Source organism: Meriones unguiculatus, chromosome X, assembly GCF_030254825.1.
Source record: "Meriones unguiculatus strain TT.TT164.6M chromosome X, Bangor_MerUng_6.1, whole genome shotgun sequence".
NCBI classification, from domain to species: Eukaryota; Metazoa; Chordata; class Mammalia; order Rodentia; family Muridae; genus Meriones; species Meriones unguiculatus.
The window spans coordinates 50,919,791-50,939,834 of NC_083369.1; the positions used below are offsets into that span (position 1 = coordinate 50,919,791).

General features: G+C 37.0%; 1 protein-coding gene across 8 annotated transcripts in view; it reads left to right on the forward strand.

The window, feature by feature from the left end:
* The window catches only part of Diaph2 (diaphanous related formin 2), a 980,694-nt gene that overhangs the window by 671,257 nt on the left and 289,393 nt on the right, over positions 1 to 20,044 (forward strand). For all 8 annotated transcript variants that reach the window (XM_060375359.1, XM_060375356.1, XM_060375358.1 and 5 more), the window contains one exon: positions 7,166 to 7,330. In XM_060375359.1, the coding sequence (XP_060231342.1) occupies positions 7,166 to 7,330 (165 nt within the window). The remainder of the gene's footprint in view (positions 1 to 7,165; positions 7,331 to 20,044) is intronic.

The following is a 20,044-nucleotide window of genomic DNA, read 5'->3' on the forward strand; positions in this document are numbered from 1 at the left end:
CCATAATGAGACCAACAAAGTTAAAACTGCTGGCCAATGGAGAACTGCAGAGTCTGATTCATCAACCAAAGACTATGAATGGAGAGGAACTAAACCCAGTGCTGAGATGTAACACATAAGCAGCTCATTCTCCAAGCGGGTTTTCTATTAAGGGGAGCAGAGACAGTCTCTGACATGATCTTGGTTACCTGCTCTTTGATCACTTCCCCCTGGTGGGACAACATTGGCAAGCCACAGAGGAAGAGTATCTAGGCAGTCCTGATGGGGCCTGATAGGATAAGGTCAGATAGTAGGGGCAGAGGACTTCCCCTATCAGTAGGCTAAAGGAGAGGGATAGGACAGATAGAGGGAGGGAGGGTTATACTGGAAGGAGATGAGGGAGGGGCCTACAACTGGAATACAAAGTAAATAAATTGCATTTGAAAAAAAATGTGGTATTCCCATCAAATATATTTGGACCCATATTACAATTTTACTTGTGTGATAACTAGTCATTTTTAATGAACTTTACTCTAATTTTTTTTAAGGGAGTGACTTGGCCAAATTTTATTTAATACAAAGTGATATTTTCTTTGAAAAAGTTTTTTTTATGTATAATATTTTTTAATTTTTCATTTTTATTATTAGTTATATTTTATTAACTCTATATCCCAGCTGTATCCCGCTCCCTCATTCTCTCCCAATCCAACCCTCCCTCCCTCATCTCCTCTCTGCCCCTTTCCAAGTCCACTGATTGGGGAGTACCTCCTCCCCTTTCATCTGACCCTGTTTTATCAGGTATCTTCAGGACTGGCTGCAAAGTCCTCCTCTGTGGCCTAGCAGGACTGCTCCTCCCTTAGGGGGTGGGGAGGTCAAAGAGCCAGCCATTGAGTTCCTGTCAGAAATAGTTCCTGTTCCCCTTACTAAGGAAAACCAATTGGTTACTGAGCTACCACAGGCTACATCTGAGCAGAGGTTCTAGGCTATATCCATACCTGGTCCTTGGAGTATCAGTCTCAGGAAAGACCCCTATGCCAGATATATTTGGTTCTTGTGGAGCTCTTATCCTTTCCATATCATACTAACTCCCCCTTTTTTATATGATTCCCTGCACTCTGCAGAAGGTTTGGCTATGAGTCTCAGTATCTGCTTTGATACACTGCTAGGTAGACTCTTTCAGAAGCCCTCTGTGGTAGGCTCCTCTCCTGTTACTTTTTTTCTCCTACATCCAATGCACACCCCATTTGTCTTTCTAAGTGAGGATTGATCATCTTACCCCGGGGTCCTCTTTCTTGTTGATCTTCTTTAGGTGTATAGATTTCATTGTGTTTATCATATCTTATAGGTCTATATAAGTTAGTATATACCATTTGTGTCTTTCTCCTTCTGGGATACCTCACTCAGAATGATCTTTTTTTTAATGTTGATTTGTCTTTCTCTTTTTTTCATAATTATTATCTTATTTTTCTAGAAATCATTCTTATGACTTTGCATTCAACAGTTACCTAGCCAAAGAGAAAAAAGGCTCTAATATTTATATACTTATAACAGATTTAAAATATTTAGTCAACATATTTATGACTTTGTATTTATTAATCATAAAAGGTTCATTTTTCAATTTATCTTCAGTAGTTCTTAACAGTATTTGGTAAAAATAGGTAGGTAGGTAGATAGATATTAGATAGTACATAAATAATAGATGATAGATAATAGATAGTAGATAGATGATAGACAAACAGACACAGAAAGATAGACAGACAGACAGATAGATCAATGGATAGACAGATACATAGAGAGACAGATAGAATATTATATATGGTTTTAATTTTAGGTAAGGTCTTGCTGTATAGCATAGACTGGACTTGAATACATGGTTACAAGCATGAGTTCTGATGAAAACTGGCTATTTATATCCTATGTGACATGAGAGCTGAAAGAAATGAAAATACCAACAAGAGATCAGAATATATTTAAGCTTAGGTTTGATGACGTATACACAGTCATGGAGAATCATGAGTCAGAAAACAAAAGGGTGTAAAATGGGAGGAACTTAACAAGACACAGTCCAGTACTATTCTATAACAGTCTTTAGAGTGAACTGGGGGTCTTTGAGCCTGTTCAAGGACTAACTCAGAAAATTCTTTTTCTGGTTGCTATAGAGGAAAAAGGAGAGAGGAAGGTTAAAGATGCATTTATTTCTTCTGTTCCTTTCCTCTCCATATTTCTGTGTATGTTTTGTATGTATTTCTGTATGTGTATACATGTATATATGCACACATATAATAAATTCAGACTATAGAAATAGAGGTAGTTTTCTAATTGTATGCACTTGTGTAGTTCATTTTAGCAAAAATAATCTGACAAATATGCCCTACATGGTTACACATTAAATATTTCTGTCTAAATGAAAGATTTTCAAACGTGGTAAACAACATAAACATGGAAATTTTGTACTGAATCGTGTGAAATTCCTTGCATGCTCCATATTGACAGCTGAACAACTAAGTTTCCCAGAAAATTAGAAGTCACTCAGAATTGTCTGTATTTGAAGAAAGGTTCTTGAAATAGGTAATTAATACTTAAAAAATATCAAGGTATATCTTTTTTTTCAAGTTGTTATCCCTTTTGATGACTTGTTTTTTATTTTAATTTTTATTTTTATATTAATTACAGTTTATTCACTTTTTATCCCAGCTATAGCACCATCCATCATTCCCTCCCAGTCCCATCCTGCCTCCCTCATCTCCTCCCTGCCCCTCGCCAAGTCCACTGATAGAGGAGAAGCTCCTCTTCCTCCATCTGACTCTAGCCTATAAGGACTCATCAGGACTGGCTGCATGGTCTTCCTCTGTGGTCTGGTAAGGCTGTTCCCTTCTCAGGGGTAGGTGATCTAGGAGCCAGACACTGAGATTATGTCAGAGACAGTCTCTTTTCCTCTTACTAGGGAACCCACTTAGATACTGAGATGCCATGGGCTAAATCTGTACAGGGATTCTAGGTTATTTCCATGAATGGTCCTTGATCAGAGTATCAGTCTCAGAAAAGACCATTGTGCACAGATTTTATGGTTTTGTTGCTTTCCTTGTGGAGTTCTTGTCCCCTCCAGGTCTTTCTATCTCCCCCTTCTTTCATAAGATTCCCTGCACTCTGTCAAAAGATTGTTTATGAGCGTCAGCATCTGCTTTGATACACTGCTGGGTAGAGCCTTTCAGAGGCCCTCCATGGTAGGCTCCAGTGGTGTTTCCTGTTTTCTCCCTCTTCCCATATCCATCTCGTTTGCCTTTCTGAGTGAGGATTGATCATCTTACACAGGGTCCTCCTTCTTGATTAGGTTCTTTACATTTATAGATTTTGGTATGTTTATTCTATATTATATGTCTAACATCCAGTTATACACTGTATGTGTCTTTCTGCTTCTGGGATACCTCACTCAGGATGAGCTTTTCTATATCCTAACATTTCCCTGCAAATTTCATGATTTCCTTGTTTATAATTGCTGAGTAGTATTCCATTGTGTAAATGTACCACAATTTCTGCATCCATTCCTCCCTTGAGGGACATCTGTATTGTTTCCAGTTTCTGGCTATTGCAGATAAAGTTACTGTGAACATAGCCGAGCAGATGTCCTTGTTGTGTTCTTAAGCATATTTTTTATATATGCCTAGGAGTAGTATGGTTGGATCTTGAAGAAGCGCTATTCCTACTTGTCTGAGAAAGTACCAGAGTGATTTCCAAAGTGGATGTACAAGTTAACATTCCCACCAACAATGGAGAAGGGTTCCCCTTTCTCCACATCCTCTCCAGCATGCATTGTCACTTGAGTTTTTTATCTTAGCCATTCTGATGGGTATAAGGTGAAATCTCAGGTTCCTTTTGATTTGCATTTCCCTGATGACTAAGGACATTGAACATTTCTTTATGTTTCTCTGACATTTGATATTCCTCTATAGAGAATTCTGTTTAGCTCTAGATGCCATTTTTTAGTTGGATTAGTTGCTGTTTAACTGTTTGAGTTCTTTATACATTCTGGACATTAGCCCTCTGTCAGATCCTTCCCTGATGTAGGCTGTCATTTTGTTCTAATGACAGTGTCCTTTGCTTTACAGTAGCTTTCTAGTTTCATGAGGTCCCATTTATTGATGTTCGATCATATAGCCCTGCACTGTTCCTGTTCTGTTCAAGAAGCTGTGTCCTATGACAATGAGTTGTAGGCTGTTATCCACTTTTTCTTTCAACAGTTTTAGTGTGTCTGGTTTTATATTGAGGTCTTTGATCCCCTTGGACTTTAGTTTTGTGCAGGATGATAAGTATGGATCTATTTGCATATTTGCATTTTTCTACATGTAGACATCCAGTTAGACCAGCATCAATTTTTGAAAATGCTGTCTTTTTTCTATTGTATGATTTTGGATTGTTTGTCAAAAAGCAAGTGTCTGAAGGTCTGAAGGGTCTTCATTTATATGACATTGATCCACAATTCTGTTTTTGTACCAGTACCATGTGGTTTTTATTGCCATTGTTCTATAGTACAATTTGAGTTCAGAGATGGAGATACCTCCATACGATCTATTGTCATACAGGATCATTTGGACAGTTCTGTTTTTTTTGTTTGTTTGTTTGTTTTGTTTTGTTTTGTTTTTTCATATGAGGTTGAGAATTGTTCTTTCACGGTCTGTAAAGAATTCTGTTTTTATTTTGATGGGGCTTGAATTAAATCTGTAGATTGCTTTTGGCAGGATGGTCATTTTCACTATGTTGATCCTACTGATCCATGAGCACAGGAGATTTTTCCACTCTGATATCATATTCAGATTCTTTCTTCAGAGACTTGAAGTTTTTGATTGTTTGTTTTGTTTGTTTGTTTTCAAACAGGTCTTTCACTTGCTTGGTTAGAGTCACACCAAGGTACGTTGTGTTATTAGTGGCTATTATGAAAGGTGTTGCTTCCCTGATTTCTTTCTTGGCCCTTTTTCTTTCATATACAAGACGACTACTGATTTTTTTGAGTTAATTTTGTATCCAGCCATTCTGCTGAAGGTGTTTGTCAGCTAAAGGAGTTCTCTGGTTGAATTTTTTGGGGTGGCTCATATATACTATATTATCTGCAAATAGTGATACTTTGACTTCTTCTTTTTCAATTTGTTACCCCTTGGTCTCCTTTAGTTGTCTTATTGCTCTAGCTAAGACTTCAAGAGATGTTGAAGAGAGTAGACAGCCTTTTGTTGTCCCCGATTTCAGTGGGATTGATTTAAGTTTCTCTCCGTTTAGTTTGAGGTTGGCTATAGGCTAACTGTATATTGTCTTTACTATGTTTAGGTATATCCCTGATCTCTCCAAGATATTAAACATGAATTGATGCTGAATTTTGTCAAATCCTTTTTTGGCATACTAAGGAGATGATCATGTAGTTTTTCTCCTTCAGTTTGTTTATATGGTGGATTACATTGATGGATTTCTGTATACTGAACCACCCCTGCATGTCTGGGGGTTGATGACTCCTACTTGGTCATGGTAGGTTATATCTTTTAGATGTTCTTGGATTCGGTTTGCAAGTATTTTATTAAGTATTTTTGCATCAATATTCATAGGAGAGATTGACATGAAATTTTCTTTCTTTGTTGGATTTCTGTGTGGCTTAGGTATCAAGGTGACTCTGGCTTCATAGAATGAGTTAGGTAATGTTCCTTCTGTTTCTATTTTGTGGAATATTTTGATGAGAATTGGAGTTAGCTCTTCTTTGAAGGTCTGGTAGAATTCTGAACTGAAACCATCTGGTACTGGGCTGTTTTGGAAACAAGCCTTTTGATGACTGCTTCTGTTTTCATTGGGGTATATAGGACTATTCGATCTATTTACCTGATTTTTATTTAATTTTAGTAAACAGAATCTATCAAGAAAATTGTCCATTTCATTTAGATTTTTAAATTTTGTGCCATATAGGCTTTTGTAGTAAGACCCAATGATTGTTTAGATTTCCTTAGTGTCTATTCATATGTTCACTTTTTCATTTTTGATTTTGCTGATTTGGATAGTTTCTCTCTGCCTTTTAGTTAGTTTGGCTAAGGGTTTGTCTATCTTGTTGATTTTCTCAAAGAACCAGTCTTGATTTCATTGAGTCTTTGAATTGTTCTCTTTGTTTTTATTTTATTGATTTCAGCCCTGAGTTTGATTATTTCCAGCTGTCTGCTCCTCTTGGCTGGGTGTGTCTGCTTCCCCCCACCCAGGTCTTTCAGGTGAGCCATTAACTTGCTTGTATGAGATGTTTTGAATTTCTTCTTCTTAGTGCTATGAACTTTCCTCTTAGCACTTTTTTTCATTGTCCCATAAGTTTGGGTATGTTGTGCCTTCATTTTCATTGAATTTTAGGAAGTATTTAATTTCTTTCTTTATTTCTTTCCTGACCCAGCTGTCATTGAGTAAGGACTTGTTCAGGTTCCATGTTTGTGTGGGTTTTTTGTTGAGGTCTAATTTTAGTCCATGGTGGTCAGATAGAATATAGGGGATTATTTCAATCTTCTTGTATCTTTTGAGGCTTGCTTGTGACCAACTATATGGTCTATTTTGGAGAAGGTTTTGTGAGGTGCAATTTTGGAGTTTCAGATACTGTGCCCCTCAGATAAAGTGCAGCTAGAAGCTGCCATCTTGGATCCCCAAGATATATGTTGATAGGTGACAGGTGGACTTTTAAGTAAGGAGAATTTAGCAGGGTGAGGTGGTGCAATCCTGTAATCCCAGCACTCAGGGAGGTAGAGGCAGTCTGATCTCTGTGAGTTCAAGGCCAACCTGATCTACAAAGCAAGTCTAGGACAGCCAAGGCTACACAGAGAAACTCTGTCTTGAAAAACCAAGATAAAAAAAAAAAAGAAAAGAATGGAGGGGAGATTTGAGCACACACAACAAAACAGGTGAGCAATTGTATGAGGACACAATAAGAAGGCAACAATCAGCCATTGAAGGAGAGAAAGGCTGCTTAAGAAACTAAATATTCCAATGTGTCTCACGCAGAATTATAGCTCTGGATGTTTGAAAAATATTGTGTTCTTGAAAGCACCCACTATGTGGCACTTTATGACAGTTCTATCAAACCAATATGTAAGTATATTTATGAAAGCAATGGTTTCAAGTCTTGACAACTAGTGATAGCCTCTGAAATATTATTGGATAACATTCCTTAATGCAAAGTTACAGCTTTACAAAGAATGCCAGAGAACAGTATGAAAAACTGTCCACCATGCACAACAATATGGTGAAGCTGTATGAGAACCTGGGAGAATACTTCATTTTTGACCCAAACACAGTAACCATAGAAGACTTTTTTGGAGATCTCAACAACTTCAGAACCCTATTTCTGGTGAGTAACATATTTTAAACCATGGTGAATTTTGTGGTTCAGTTTTTTTTTTTTTTTTAACTTGTGTTGGTATTGTTATATATCTAAGAACAGTATTGATTTAATTTTTTAGATCTTTATCCCCAGCAGGAATGTAATTTAAAACATTATTTGTCATTTGAGGTATGTTTCTGTTACCCAAACAAATATTTGTTCTTTTGGACTGTGTTAATCAGTGATTGCGCCCGTAAAAATTTTTCATCTTGAGTAGAACTAGACAATTTATGAAGTGAGAGTAGTCTTAGAGGAACTACTTTCCCCTAGTTCTTGAGACACAATTTAGGGCATATCACAACAGTTGAACTAGTAACTCTGGCAGTAGTACAAACTACACCAAACTTTCATAAATACCATAATTGCTTTCACATCTCTGTTGAGACTAAAGTTGAAGTTGTTCTTTGACCCTTAATAAATATACATAGTTAATTTTTCAGCTAAGCAATAATTATTATGTGATCTGCTAGCAGTAAGAGATCAGATAAAAAGTCAAATCATTTTCAAAATTTAAAAGTTATAAATATAATATGCATACATAAACACACAAGTAACATTCTTATCTGTGGTTTTATTTTCTACAGTTCTGATCAATTATAGACCAAATATTTAACTGAAAATTTCCAGAGGTAAACAACTCAAAGCCTTTAAATAACTTTTATTATAAGACATTTTATAATTGATTTCTTTCATTATTATTATTAATCTTTATTGTGGCTAACTTAACTGACATGCAAACTCGAACTTAGGTTGTTCATGTCCTCTCCAACCATTGATTGTCTGTAACCTATAATGGTTAGTAATAATAATGGTTATTATTACTCACTCTCTGACAATTCTTTCAATTATTCATTGAGAATCCACTTGATTTGATGTGATAAGCCAGAAATGAAGGTAATATAGTAGTTAGTTTCTATTCCATGAATACAGGCAAGGTACATGCATTAGAATTTACTGTGCCCAGACATAGTAACATGTTAAGATACAGTAAAAATACAAACTAGAAAGTACCTAGTTATGTCTGTGGTCGCCAGAGGAGCCTTCATGAGGACTTTGACATTTGAGCATAGTCTGGAAAAATCCATAGGAGTATGACAAGCAGACTTTACAAGCATGTTTAAGTGTTTTACACCTGACCTATAAGTCAAAGACTCCTAAATCAACATCAGCAACTTCTGTCAATCACTGATGCTCACGATGTTCCTGTTTCATGGTAAGCTTAAAGTGATTTCAGTCTTTCAGGGGAGCAAAGAAGCCTGAAAGAGAGACAAAAATTGGAATTGCTAGAAGTTCCCATTTTCTTAGTGCTTTGTGTGTTTGGCCTCAGGGTTCTTAGTGCTAAAAGCATATTGGACTGTAGATGGAAGTAATAAAATGCCAGCAGTGCTGAGAAGAAAATAAGAGTTCTGATTCATGTGTTACCAAAAATGACTTCCAAATGAGCTCAGAGTTTCCTCTTGCGAGATCTATTTGGCATGTGTAGCGTAAACAAAATGCACATACCAAAAAAGAAATCTTCCTCAGAAAGAGCTATCTTATGAAAGTTAGGAAATACAAAAATAAAGAAAATGAGCTGACAGAGATTAAGTTATATTCAAAATGTTGACATTCAAATGATGGAAAAAGAAATTAGCTAATATTTATAGGATGCTGCTCTATTCATTATAAATATCATTTACATTGTCTATCATTCAGCCAGTGACTATATTGAAGGTACTCTATATATTTATATAGAATGTATTACATATCAAATATATAAATGTAATATAATATAACATTATATAATATATGCATAGATATGTACTATATATATTTGGATACATCTCTAAATTAATAATGGGGAGGGTTTTTTTAGTGCTTTTCTCTGAGATTTCATCAGCTTTTAAAATGGCATAAGATTAACTAATAACCTGTAAGTTCAAATTGAATGTTTTATATAAGAAACTTATATTTATTATTTTTTATTAATGTAGTGTCTAAATATCTTTTTGTTTATTATTCTTTATGCTTCAGTCACTCTACTAGTTCAAATAGCTGACTGCACAAATAGTCTTTCTTTTGAGATATATTGAATAGAATATTCAAAACCATTGAGCCTTGAATGTGTCACCACCATACAAAATAAAAATTAATTTCCTATGTTCAAAAAGTATTTGAGGCAAGTATTTTACTTCAGTAACTTTCATAGCTTCAAATGAATCGTAGAGAAAAAAAACTTTTCTCTTTTAAATCTGTCAGTTTCCTGCTGCTTCTATCTGTGCGTGTATTTTTTGTTAAACAATATGTTACCCAGGCACTCAGTAAATATTTGTCTTGTATGCCCTCATTCTATACCTCATATACTAAAAACATAGGAATAAAGCTTTGAAATGTTGTTAAGTGAATTGGTAGAACTTTAAAAGATGTTTTTATAACTATTAATCATTCCAACAGTTTTTTTTTTTCTTTTGCAAGAAAACAAGTAGGTATAACAGTTTACTTAATAAATAAACTTTGGAACAGCTCTTACATGAGAATTAAAATAGTGAAGCATTTGGAGGCTAAATGTTATCAGGTAAAAATGGGGTTTATTTTCTATTTGTTTGTTTGTTTATAACAGTTTATTTACTTTGTATCCAGGGTGTAGACACCTTCCTCATCTCCTCTGAGTCCCACCCTCCTTCTTTCTTCTACCCCTATGTCTCTTTCCTAGTCCACTGATAGGACAATTCCTCCTCCCCTTCTATCTGACCCTAGCCTATCAGTTCTCATCAAGACAGGGTACAGTCCTCTGTGGCCTGGAAAGGCTGCACCACCCAGGGGGAAGTGATCTGAGCAGGGGGTCTAGGTCCTATCCATGAATGGTCACTGGTTGGAGTATCATTCTCTGTAGGTCCCCCTTGGCCCAGGTTTTTTGGCTGTTGGTCTCCAGGTGGAGCTCCTGTCCTCTCCTGGTCTGTCTATCTCCCCCTTCTTTCATAAGATTCCCTGCATTATACCCAAAGTTTGGCTATGAGTATAAGCATCTCTTTCAATACTTCAGTCTATAGTCTTTCAGAGGCCTTTTGTGGTAGGCTCCTGTCCTGTTCCCTATCTTCTCCTGCTTCCAATATGTACCGCATTTGTCTTTCTGAATGAAGATTGAGCATCTTCCTATGGTATTCCTTGTTGTTTAGCTTCTTTGGTATAGATTTTAGTATGTTTACTATCAACTTATGAGTGAGAATATACCATGTGTGTCTTTCTGCTTCTAGGTTACCTCAGTTAAGATGATCTTTTCTATTTCCCACCATTTGCCTGCAAATTTCAATATGTCCTTGTTTTAAATAACTAACTAAGATTCCGTTGTGTAAATGTAACACAGTTTCTGTATCCATTCCTCCATTGAGGGACACCTAGGTTGTTTCCAGATTCTAGCAATTGCAAATAGAGCTGCTACAAATATGGTTGTGCAAATATCTTTGTTGTATAGTTGAAAATACTTTGGATAGATGCCTAGGAGTGTTATAGTTGGATCTTGAGGTAGCACTACTCGTAATTTTCTGAAGAAAAAAAAAAAAAACACCAGAGTGATTTCCAAACTGTTTGTACAAGTTTACATTCCCACCAGCACTGAAGAAGGGTTCCCCTTTCTTCATATACTCTCCAGCATATGTTGTCACTTGAGTTTTTTGAGCTTGCCATTCTGGTAGGTGTAAAGTGAAATCTCAGGACTGTTTTGATTTACACCCCCCCTGATGACTAATGACGTTTAACATTTCTTTAAGTGTTTCTCTGCCATTCAATATTCCTCTATTAAGAAGTATCTGTTTAGCTCTGTTCCCCATTTTTAATTGGAGTACTTAGTGTGTTGTTGTTTAACTTCTTAAGTTCTTAGTATATACTGGATATTAGCCCTCTGTCAGATACGCAGTTAGTGAAGATACTTTCCCAATCTGTAGACTGTTGTTTTGTTCTGATGACAGTGTCCTTTGCTTTACAGTAGTTTTTCAGTTTCATGAGGTCCCATTTATTGACTTTTGATCATACAGCCTGCACTGTTCCTTTTCTGTTCTGGGAGTTGTCTCTTGTGCCAATGAGTTGCAGGCTCTTACCCACATTTCCTTCTAACTGGTTTACGTGTCTGATTTTATTTTGAGGTCTTTGATCCAGTTAGACTTTAGTGTTGTGCAGAGTGATGAATATGGATCTATTGCATATGCCTTTGTGTAGACATCCAGTTAGATCAGCACCATTTTTTGAAAATGCTGTCTTTTTTCCCTTGTATGGTTTTGGCTTCTTTGACAAAAATCAAGTATCCTGTAGGTGTATGGGTTTATTTCTGGGTCTTCTTTTAGATGCCATTGTTCCATGATTCGGTTTCTATGCTAGTACAATGTAGTTTTTATTACTATTGCTCTGTAGTACAGCTTGATATCAGGGATAGACAATCTGTTGTTGAAAAGGATCGTTTTAGCAATTCTGGGTGTTTTGTTTTTCCATAAGAAATTGAGAATTGTTCTTTCAAGTTCTGTAAATAATTGTGTTGGTATTTTGATTGGAATTACATTGAACTTGTAGATTGCTTTTGGTAGGATGGCCATTTTCACTATGTTACTCCTACCAATCTATGAGCATGGGAGATATTTCCATCTTCTGATATCTTTTTCAATTAATTTTTTCAGAGTCTTGAAGATAAATTTCATACAGTTCTTTAACATGCTTAGTTAGACTCACCCCAAGCTACTTTATGTTATATTTGGCTATTGCAAGGGGTGTAGTTTCCCTAATTTCTTTCCCAGTCCTTTTCTCTTTTGTATCCAGGAGGGCTACTGATTTTTTTTTTTTTGAGTGAACTTTGTATCCAGCTACATTGTTGAAGGTGTTTATCAGCTGAAGCAGCTCTCTGGTAGACTTTTTGGTTTCACTCATGTATACTATCATATCATCTGCAAATAGTGATACTTTGACTTCTTCCTTTCCAAAGTGTATTCTCTTCATCTCCTTTAGTTGTCTTATTGCTCTAGCTAGGTCTTCAAGTACTATGTTGAAGAGATATGGAGAAAGTGGGCAGCCTTGTCTTGTTCCTGATTTCAAAGGGATTGATTTAAGTTTCTGTTCACTTCGCTTGATGTTGGCTATAGGCTTTCTGTATATTGTCTTTACTCTGTGCCTTATAAACCTGATCTCTTCAAAACTGGATTTTTTCAAATCCTTTCTTGGATTCTAAGGAGACGAACATGTGTTTTTTCTTTCCCCTCTTTTTGTTGATGTGGTGGATACATCGATGAATTTCCATGTATTGAACCAAACCTGCATACCTTGGTGGATGATATCTTTTATGTATTCTTGGATTTGGTTTGAGAGCATTTTATTTAGTATTTTTGCATCAATGTTCATAATGGAGATAGGTCTGAATTTTTGTTTTTGTTGGGTGTTTGTGTGTTTTAGGTATCAAGGGGACTGTGCCCTCACAGAATGAGTTCGGTAATGTTCCTTCTGTTTCTGTTTTATCAAATAGTTTGAAGAGTATTGGCATTAGCTCTTCTTTGATGGTCTGGTAGAATTCTGCACTGAAACCAACAGAACCTGGGCTTTTTTTGGCAGGGAGACTTTTGATTATTGCTTCTACGTCCTTGGATAATATGGAACTATTTAATCTGTTTACTTGGTCTTGCTGTAACATTGGTAAATGGAATCTATGAAGATAATTGTCTATTTCATTTAGAATTTCAAATTTTGTGATCTATATGCTTTTAAAGTAAGACCTAATGCTTCTTTGAATTTTCAATGTTTCTCTTATATCCACCTTTTATGATTTTAATGATTTGGATATTTTCTCTCTGCCTTTTAGTTTGGCTAAGGATTTGTGTATCTTGTTGATTTTCTCAAAGAACCAGCTGGACTTTGAAGCCTTGAATCATCTTTTTCACCTATCCTTTTATTCTCAGATTTCGTCTTTTCATGGTATCCTTGATTTCTTGGATGATTTGTGTTTGAGACATTTCCAATTTTGCTTTTTCTTTGAGAGATGTATCAATTTCTGCAATTTTATTTTCGGTACATGAGATTCTCTCTTCCATCTCTTTTATTGTGTGGGGATGCTTACCTTTTGGGGTTCCTGATCTTTTCTCTAAGTTCTGCAGCACCAGGGTTCTCTCTGCTTGTGTTTTCTTTAATTTTTTCTTTTTATTTCTCTTTTTTCCTTATTAACTACACTTTATTTACTTTGTATCCCCCTGTGGTTCACTCCCTTCTCGCATCCCAATCCCTCCCTTCCTCGACACTCTGCATGCATGCACCAACTCAAGTCCACCGATAGGGGAGTACTTCTTTTCCTTCCTTCTGATCCTAGTCAATTAGGTCTCATCAGAAGTGGCTGTGTTTTCTTCTGTGGCCTGGTAATGCTGCTTCCCCCTCAGGAGGAGGTAATTAAAGAGCAGGCCAATCATTTCATGTAAGAAACAGTCCCTCTTCCTATTACAATGGAACTCACTTGGATACTGAACTGCTATGGGCTACATCTGTGCAGGGGTCTTAGGTTATCTCCATGCATGGTACTTGGTTGGAATATCAGTCTTAGGAAAGACCCTTGTGCTCAGTCAGATTTTTTGGTTCTGTTGTTCTCCTTGTGGAGTACCTGTCCTCTGCAGATCTTATAGTTTCCCACTTCTTTCCTAAGATTCCGTACATTATGCCCAAAGGTTGCCCATAATTCTCAGCATATACATTGATAGTCTGCAGGGCAGAATTTTTCAGAGGTCCTCTGTGTGAGGCTCCTGACTTGTTCCCTCTTTTCTCCTTCTTCTGATATCCAGCCTCTTTGCCTTTTTGGACAGGAATTGAGCATTTTAGCAAGAGTCCTCCCTCTTGATTAGTTTCTTTAGGTGTACAGATTTTACTAGGTTTATCCTATATTATATGCTTATATGAGTGAGTATATACTGTGTACAACACTCTGCTTCTGGGATATCTCACTCAGGAGGATCTTTTCCAGATCCCACCATTTACCTGCAAATTTCATGATTTCCTTATGTTTTATTGCTGAGTAATATTCCATTGTGTAGATATACCACAATTTGTGCATCCATTCTTCCACTGAGGGGCATCTGGTATGTTTCCAGCTTGTGGCTATTATAAATGAGGCTGCTACAAACATGGTTGGGCGAATGTCCTTATTGTGTACTTGAGAATCTTTTGGATATATGCCTAGGAGTGGTATGGCTGGATCTTGAGGAAACACTATTCCTAGTTGTCTGAGAAAGCACCAGATTGCTTTCCAGAGTGGTTGTGCAAGTTTGCATTTGCACCAGGAGTGGAGGAGGGTTCCCCTTTCTCCACAACATCTCCAGCATGTGTTGTCTCTTGAGTTTTTTTATCTTAGCCATTCTGATGGGTGTAAGGTGAAATCTTAGGGTCATTTTGATTTGCATTTATCTGATGGCTAATGGGGTTGAGCATTTCTTTAAGTGTTTCTCTGCCATTCGATATTCCTCTACAGCGAATTCTCTGTTTAGTTCTGTACCCCATTTTTCAATTGGATTACTGGATTTTTGGCTGCTTAACTTCTTTAGTTCTTTATATATACTGGATATTAGCCCTCTCACAGATATAGGGTTGGTGAAGATCCTTTCCCAATCTGTAGGGCGTCGTTTTGTTCTGAGGACAGTGTCCCTTGCTTTAAAGAAGCTTTTCAGTTTCATGAGATCCCATTTATTGAGTGTTAATCTTAGAGCCTGTGCTGTTGGTGTTCTGTTCAGGAAGTTGTCTCCTGTACCAATGATTTAAAGGGTATTCCCCACTTTTTTTCTTAGTGGTTTAGTGTGTCTGGTTTTATGTTGAAGTCTTTGATCCACTTGGATTTATTTTTGTGCAGGGTGATAAGTATGGATCGATTGGCATTTTTCTGCATGTAGACTTCCAGTTAGACCAGCACCATTTGTTGAAGATGCTGTCTTTTTTCCATTGAATGGATTTGGCATCTTTGTCAAAAATCAGGTGTCCATAAGTGTGTGGATTTATGTCAGGGTCTTTTATTCAATTCCATTGTTCCACCAGTCTGTTTCTATGCCAATACCATGCAGTTTTTAGTATTGTTGCTCTATAGTACAGCTTGAGATCAGGGATGGTGATACCTCCAGAAGATCTTTTCCTGTAGAGAATTGTTTTAGCAATTCTGGGTGTCTTGTTGTTCCATATGAAGTTGAGAATTTTCTTTCCATGTCTGTAAAGAATTGTGTTGGTAATTTGATGGGAATTGCATTGAATCTGTAGATTGCTTTTTGTAAGATGGCCATTTTTACTATATTAATCCTGCCAAGCCATGAGCATGGGAGATCTTTCCATCTTCTTATATCTTCTTCAAATTCTTTCTTCAGAGACTTGAAATTTTTTTCATACAAGTCTTTGACTTGCTTGGTTAGGTTCACACCAACCAAGCCACATTTCCTTTGTGGCTATTGTGAAGGGTGTTGTTTCCCTAATTTCTTTCTCTGCCCTTTTGTCTTTAGTATACAGGAAGGCTACTGATTTTTTTGAGTTAATTTTGTATCCAGCCACATTGTTGAAGGTGTTAATCAGGTGTAGGAGTTCCCTCATAGAATTTTTGGGGTCACTCAGGTATATTATCATATCATCTGCAAACAATGATACTTTGACTTCTTCCTTTCCAATTTGTATCCGCTTTATCTCCTTCAATTAATTGTCTTATTGCTCTAGCTAGGACTTCATGAACAATGTTGAAGAGATATAGAGAGAGTGTACAGCCTTGCCTTGTCCCTGATTTCAGTGGGAATGGTTTAAGTTTCTCTCCATTGAGTTTGATGTTGGCTATAGGCTTGCTGTATATCACCTTTACTATGTTCAGGTACGTGCCTTGTATCCCTGATCTCTCCAATACTTTAAACATGAATGGATGTTGGATTTTGTCAAATGCCTTTTCAGCATCTAAGGAGATGATCTTGTGGTTTTTCTCCTTCAGTTTGTTTATGTGGTGGATCATTTTGATGGATTTCCATATATTGAACCACCCCTGCATGGCTGGGATGAAGCCTACTTGGTCGTAGTGGATGATGTCCTTGATGTGTTCTTGGAGTCGGTTTGCAAGTATTTTGTTGAGTATTTTTCATCAATGTTCATGAGGGAGATTGGCCTGAAATTCTCTTTCTTTGTTGGGTTTTTGTGAGGTTTAGGTACCAAGGTGACTGTGGATTCACAGAATGAGTTTGGTAGTGTTCCTTCTGTTTCTATCTTGTGGAATAGTTTGAAGAGTATTGGTGTTAGCTCTTCTTTGAAATTCTTGTAGAATTCAGTAATGACACCATCTGGGCCTGGGCTTTTTTTCCATGGTAGCCTTTTGATGACAGCTTCTATTTCCTTAAGGGATATAGGACTATTTAATTGGTTTACCTGGTCTTGATTAAGCTTTGGCATGTAGAATTGGTCGAGAAAAGTGTCCCTTTTATTTAGATTTTCAAATTTTGTGGTATATAGACTTTGGAAGTAAGACCTAATTATTGTTTTTTATTTCTTCAGTGTCTGTGGTTATGTCCCCCTTTTCATTTCTGATTTTGTTGATTTGGATAGTTTCTCTCTGCCTTTTAGTTCGTTTGGCTAAATCTTTGTCTATCTTGTTGATTTTCTCAAAGAACCAGCTCTTGGTTTCATTGATTCTTTGAATTGTTTTATTTGTTTCTAATTTATTGATTTCAGCCCTGAGTTTGATTGTTTCCAGCTACCTACTCCTCTTCTGTGTGTCTGCTTGTTTTTTTTTCCTAGAGCTTTTAAGTGAGCCATTAAGTTGCTTGCATGAGATGTTTCAAATTTCTTTTTGAAGGCACTTAGTTCTATGAACTTTCCTCTTATCACTGCTTTCATTGTGTCCCATAACTTTGGGTATGTTGTACCTTCATTTCCATTGAATTCTAGGAAGTCTTTAATTTCTTTCTTTATTTTTCTCTGACCCAGCTGTGTCTTAGTAGCAAGTTGTTCAGTTTCCATGTGTGTGTAAGCCTTTTGCTATTTTTGTCTTTGAGGTCCAGTTTTAGTCCATGGTGATTAGATAGGATACAAGGGATTATTTCAATCTTTTTTTATTTGTTGTGGCTTGCATTTTGATAAACTATATAGTCTATTTTGGGCAAGGTTCTATGAGGTGCTGAGAAGAAGGTAAATTCTTTTGAGTTTGGGTGAAATGTTCTGTAGATGACCATGAGGTCCATTTGATTCATGACCTCTGTCAGACTTATTGTTTCTTTATTTAATTTATGTTTTGTTGACCTGTCTTTTGTTGAGAATGGGGTGTTGAAGTCTCCCACCATTAATGTGTGGGCCCCTATGTGTGGTTTAAGTTTTATTAAAGCTTCTTTTACAAATGTGTGTGCCCTTGCATTTGGGGCATAGATGTTCAGGATTGTGATATCTTCCTGGTGGATTTTTCCCTTGATGAGTATGAAGTGTCCTTCTCTATCTCTTTTGATTAATTTTGGTTGAAAATCTAGTTTATTAGATATTAGAATGGCTAGTCCTGCTTGTTTCTTGGGTCCATTTGCTTGGAAAAACCATCTTCCAGCGTTTTACTCTCAGGTAATGTCTATCTCTGTGATTTAGGTGTGTTTCTTGTATGCCACAGATTATTGGGTCTTGTTTACACATCCATTCTGTTAGTCTGTGTCTTTTTATTGGAGAATTGAGTCCATTGATGTTGAGGAAGATTAATGACTAGTGGCTCTTAGATCCTTTGATATTCATGTTGGCCATGGTAGTTTGTTTGTGTGTTTGGCTACTTTTTGTTTTGCTGTAGTAATGTTATCTATTTCCAGTGATTTCTTGAAAGTAGTTGGTTTTCTTAGGTTGTATTTTTCCTTCTAGTGTCTTCTGTAATGCTGGATTTGTGTGTAGGTATTGTTGAAATTTGTTTTTGTCGTTGAATATCTTGTTTTCTCAGTTTATGAGAACTGAGAGTTTTGCTGGGTACAGTAGCCTAGGCTGACATCTGTGTTCTCTTAGGGTCTGCATGATATCTGTCCAGGCCCTTCTGGCTTTCATAATTTCTGTTGAGAAGTCAGGTGTGATTCTGATGGGTTTGCCATTATATGTTACTTGGCCTTTTTCCCTTGCTGCTTTTAGTATTTTTCTTTGTTCTGTATGCTTGCTGTTTTAATTATTATGTGTCAGGAGGATTTCATTTTCTTGTCTAATTTATTAGGTGTTCTGTAGGCCTCTTGTATTCTTATAGGCCTCCCCTTTAAATTGGGGAAATTTTCTTCAATGATTTTGTTCAAATTATTTTCTGAGCCGTGGAGGAGGAAATCTTCTTTTTCCTCTATTCCTATTATTCTTAGGCTTTGTCTTTTTATGTTGTCTTGGATTTCTTGGATGGTTTGTGTCAGGAATTTTTTAGATTCATTATTTTCTTTGACTGATACATCGATTTCTTTCATTGTATCTTCCACACCTGAGATTCTTTCTTCCATCTCTTATAGTCTGTTGTTTTTGCTTACCTCTTTAGTTCCTGTTTTCTTTCCTAGGTTCTCCCTTTCCATGATTTCCTTCATTTGTTTTTTTTTTTTTTTTTTTTTTTCATTCTTCCAATTCTATCTTCAGGTCTTGAACCATTTTGTTGATTTCCTTCACCTGTCTGACTGTATTTTCCTGTTTTTCCTTCAATTCCTTCAGCTGTTTGTTTGAACATTCCTCTGTTTCTTTTATTTCTTTCAGTGATTTAACTGTTTCCTCTCTGAATGCCGCATACTATTTGGCTGCATCTTCCTGTATTTCTTTACGGATGAACATAATCTGTTTTATTATATCTTCCCCTAATTCTTTACACATTTTATTTACTTCCTCCATTAACCTCTTTATAAATATAGATGTAAGGTCATCTTTTTGAATTTCACTTTTGTTAGGGTGTCCAGGGCTACTTGCCCCTGGATAACTGGGTTCTGGGGATGCCATATTGCTTTGCCTTTTGTTGGTCGTGCTTTCTTGCTTGCCTCTACCCATCTCTTTGTCTCAGGTGTTGTCTGTTAATTTCTGGTGCCTGCTGAGTCCTGGGGCAGGGAGAATCTACTTGGTGAGGTTCTGAAGTTCTCCTCTGCTTTTGGGGTATGGTCAACTGAATGGTGGTGCTTCTCAGGAATTGTCACAGTTCACTTCAGGTGTATGGACCTGTATGATAACTGTGGTGTTCAGGAAGGCTCTCCTCTCATCAGGAGATGTCCTGGTGTTGGCTGCCCTGCTGCTGGGTTTCTTGTTGTGAATTACTGAGCAACAGCTGTTGCTCTTAAGGTGTAATTTTTGGGTGTGGCCCTCTTGAAGAACCAGGTATTCCCACATTTTTGTCAGTCTAGTTAGGGATAACTGGTTGATCCTTGGCGCAGTATCTGAGGGCTGCTGTAATGTATCTCTGGCTTTTGTAGGTCTGAGGATGCAGCTGTGTGCCCCAGTACCCTGTTGGTACTCAATAATGGTGGATGAATGAGCACAGTGCTCCTGCCTTCAGTAGAAGGCTAGAGCCTAGAGTCTGTGTGAATCCAGAATGTCTTTTGGCACTGGGTGTCCTGAGTGTTAGACCTGATGATCCCCCTGCTGTGGGGTTTCCTCCTGACAGGGACACCCAGTCTTTGTTTTGGGGACAGCCTTTCTATCTGTGATGGCGAGAACCTGCAGGCACAGACTTACATGGCTCTGCCTTTCTGCCTTTTTGGCAATTGGGTGCCTGGG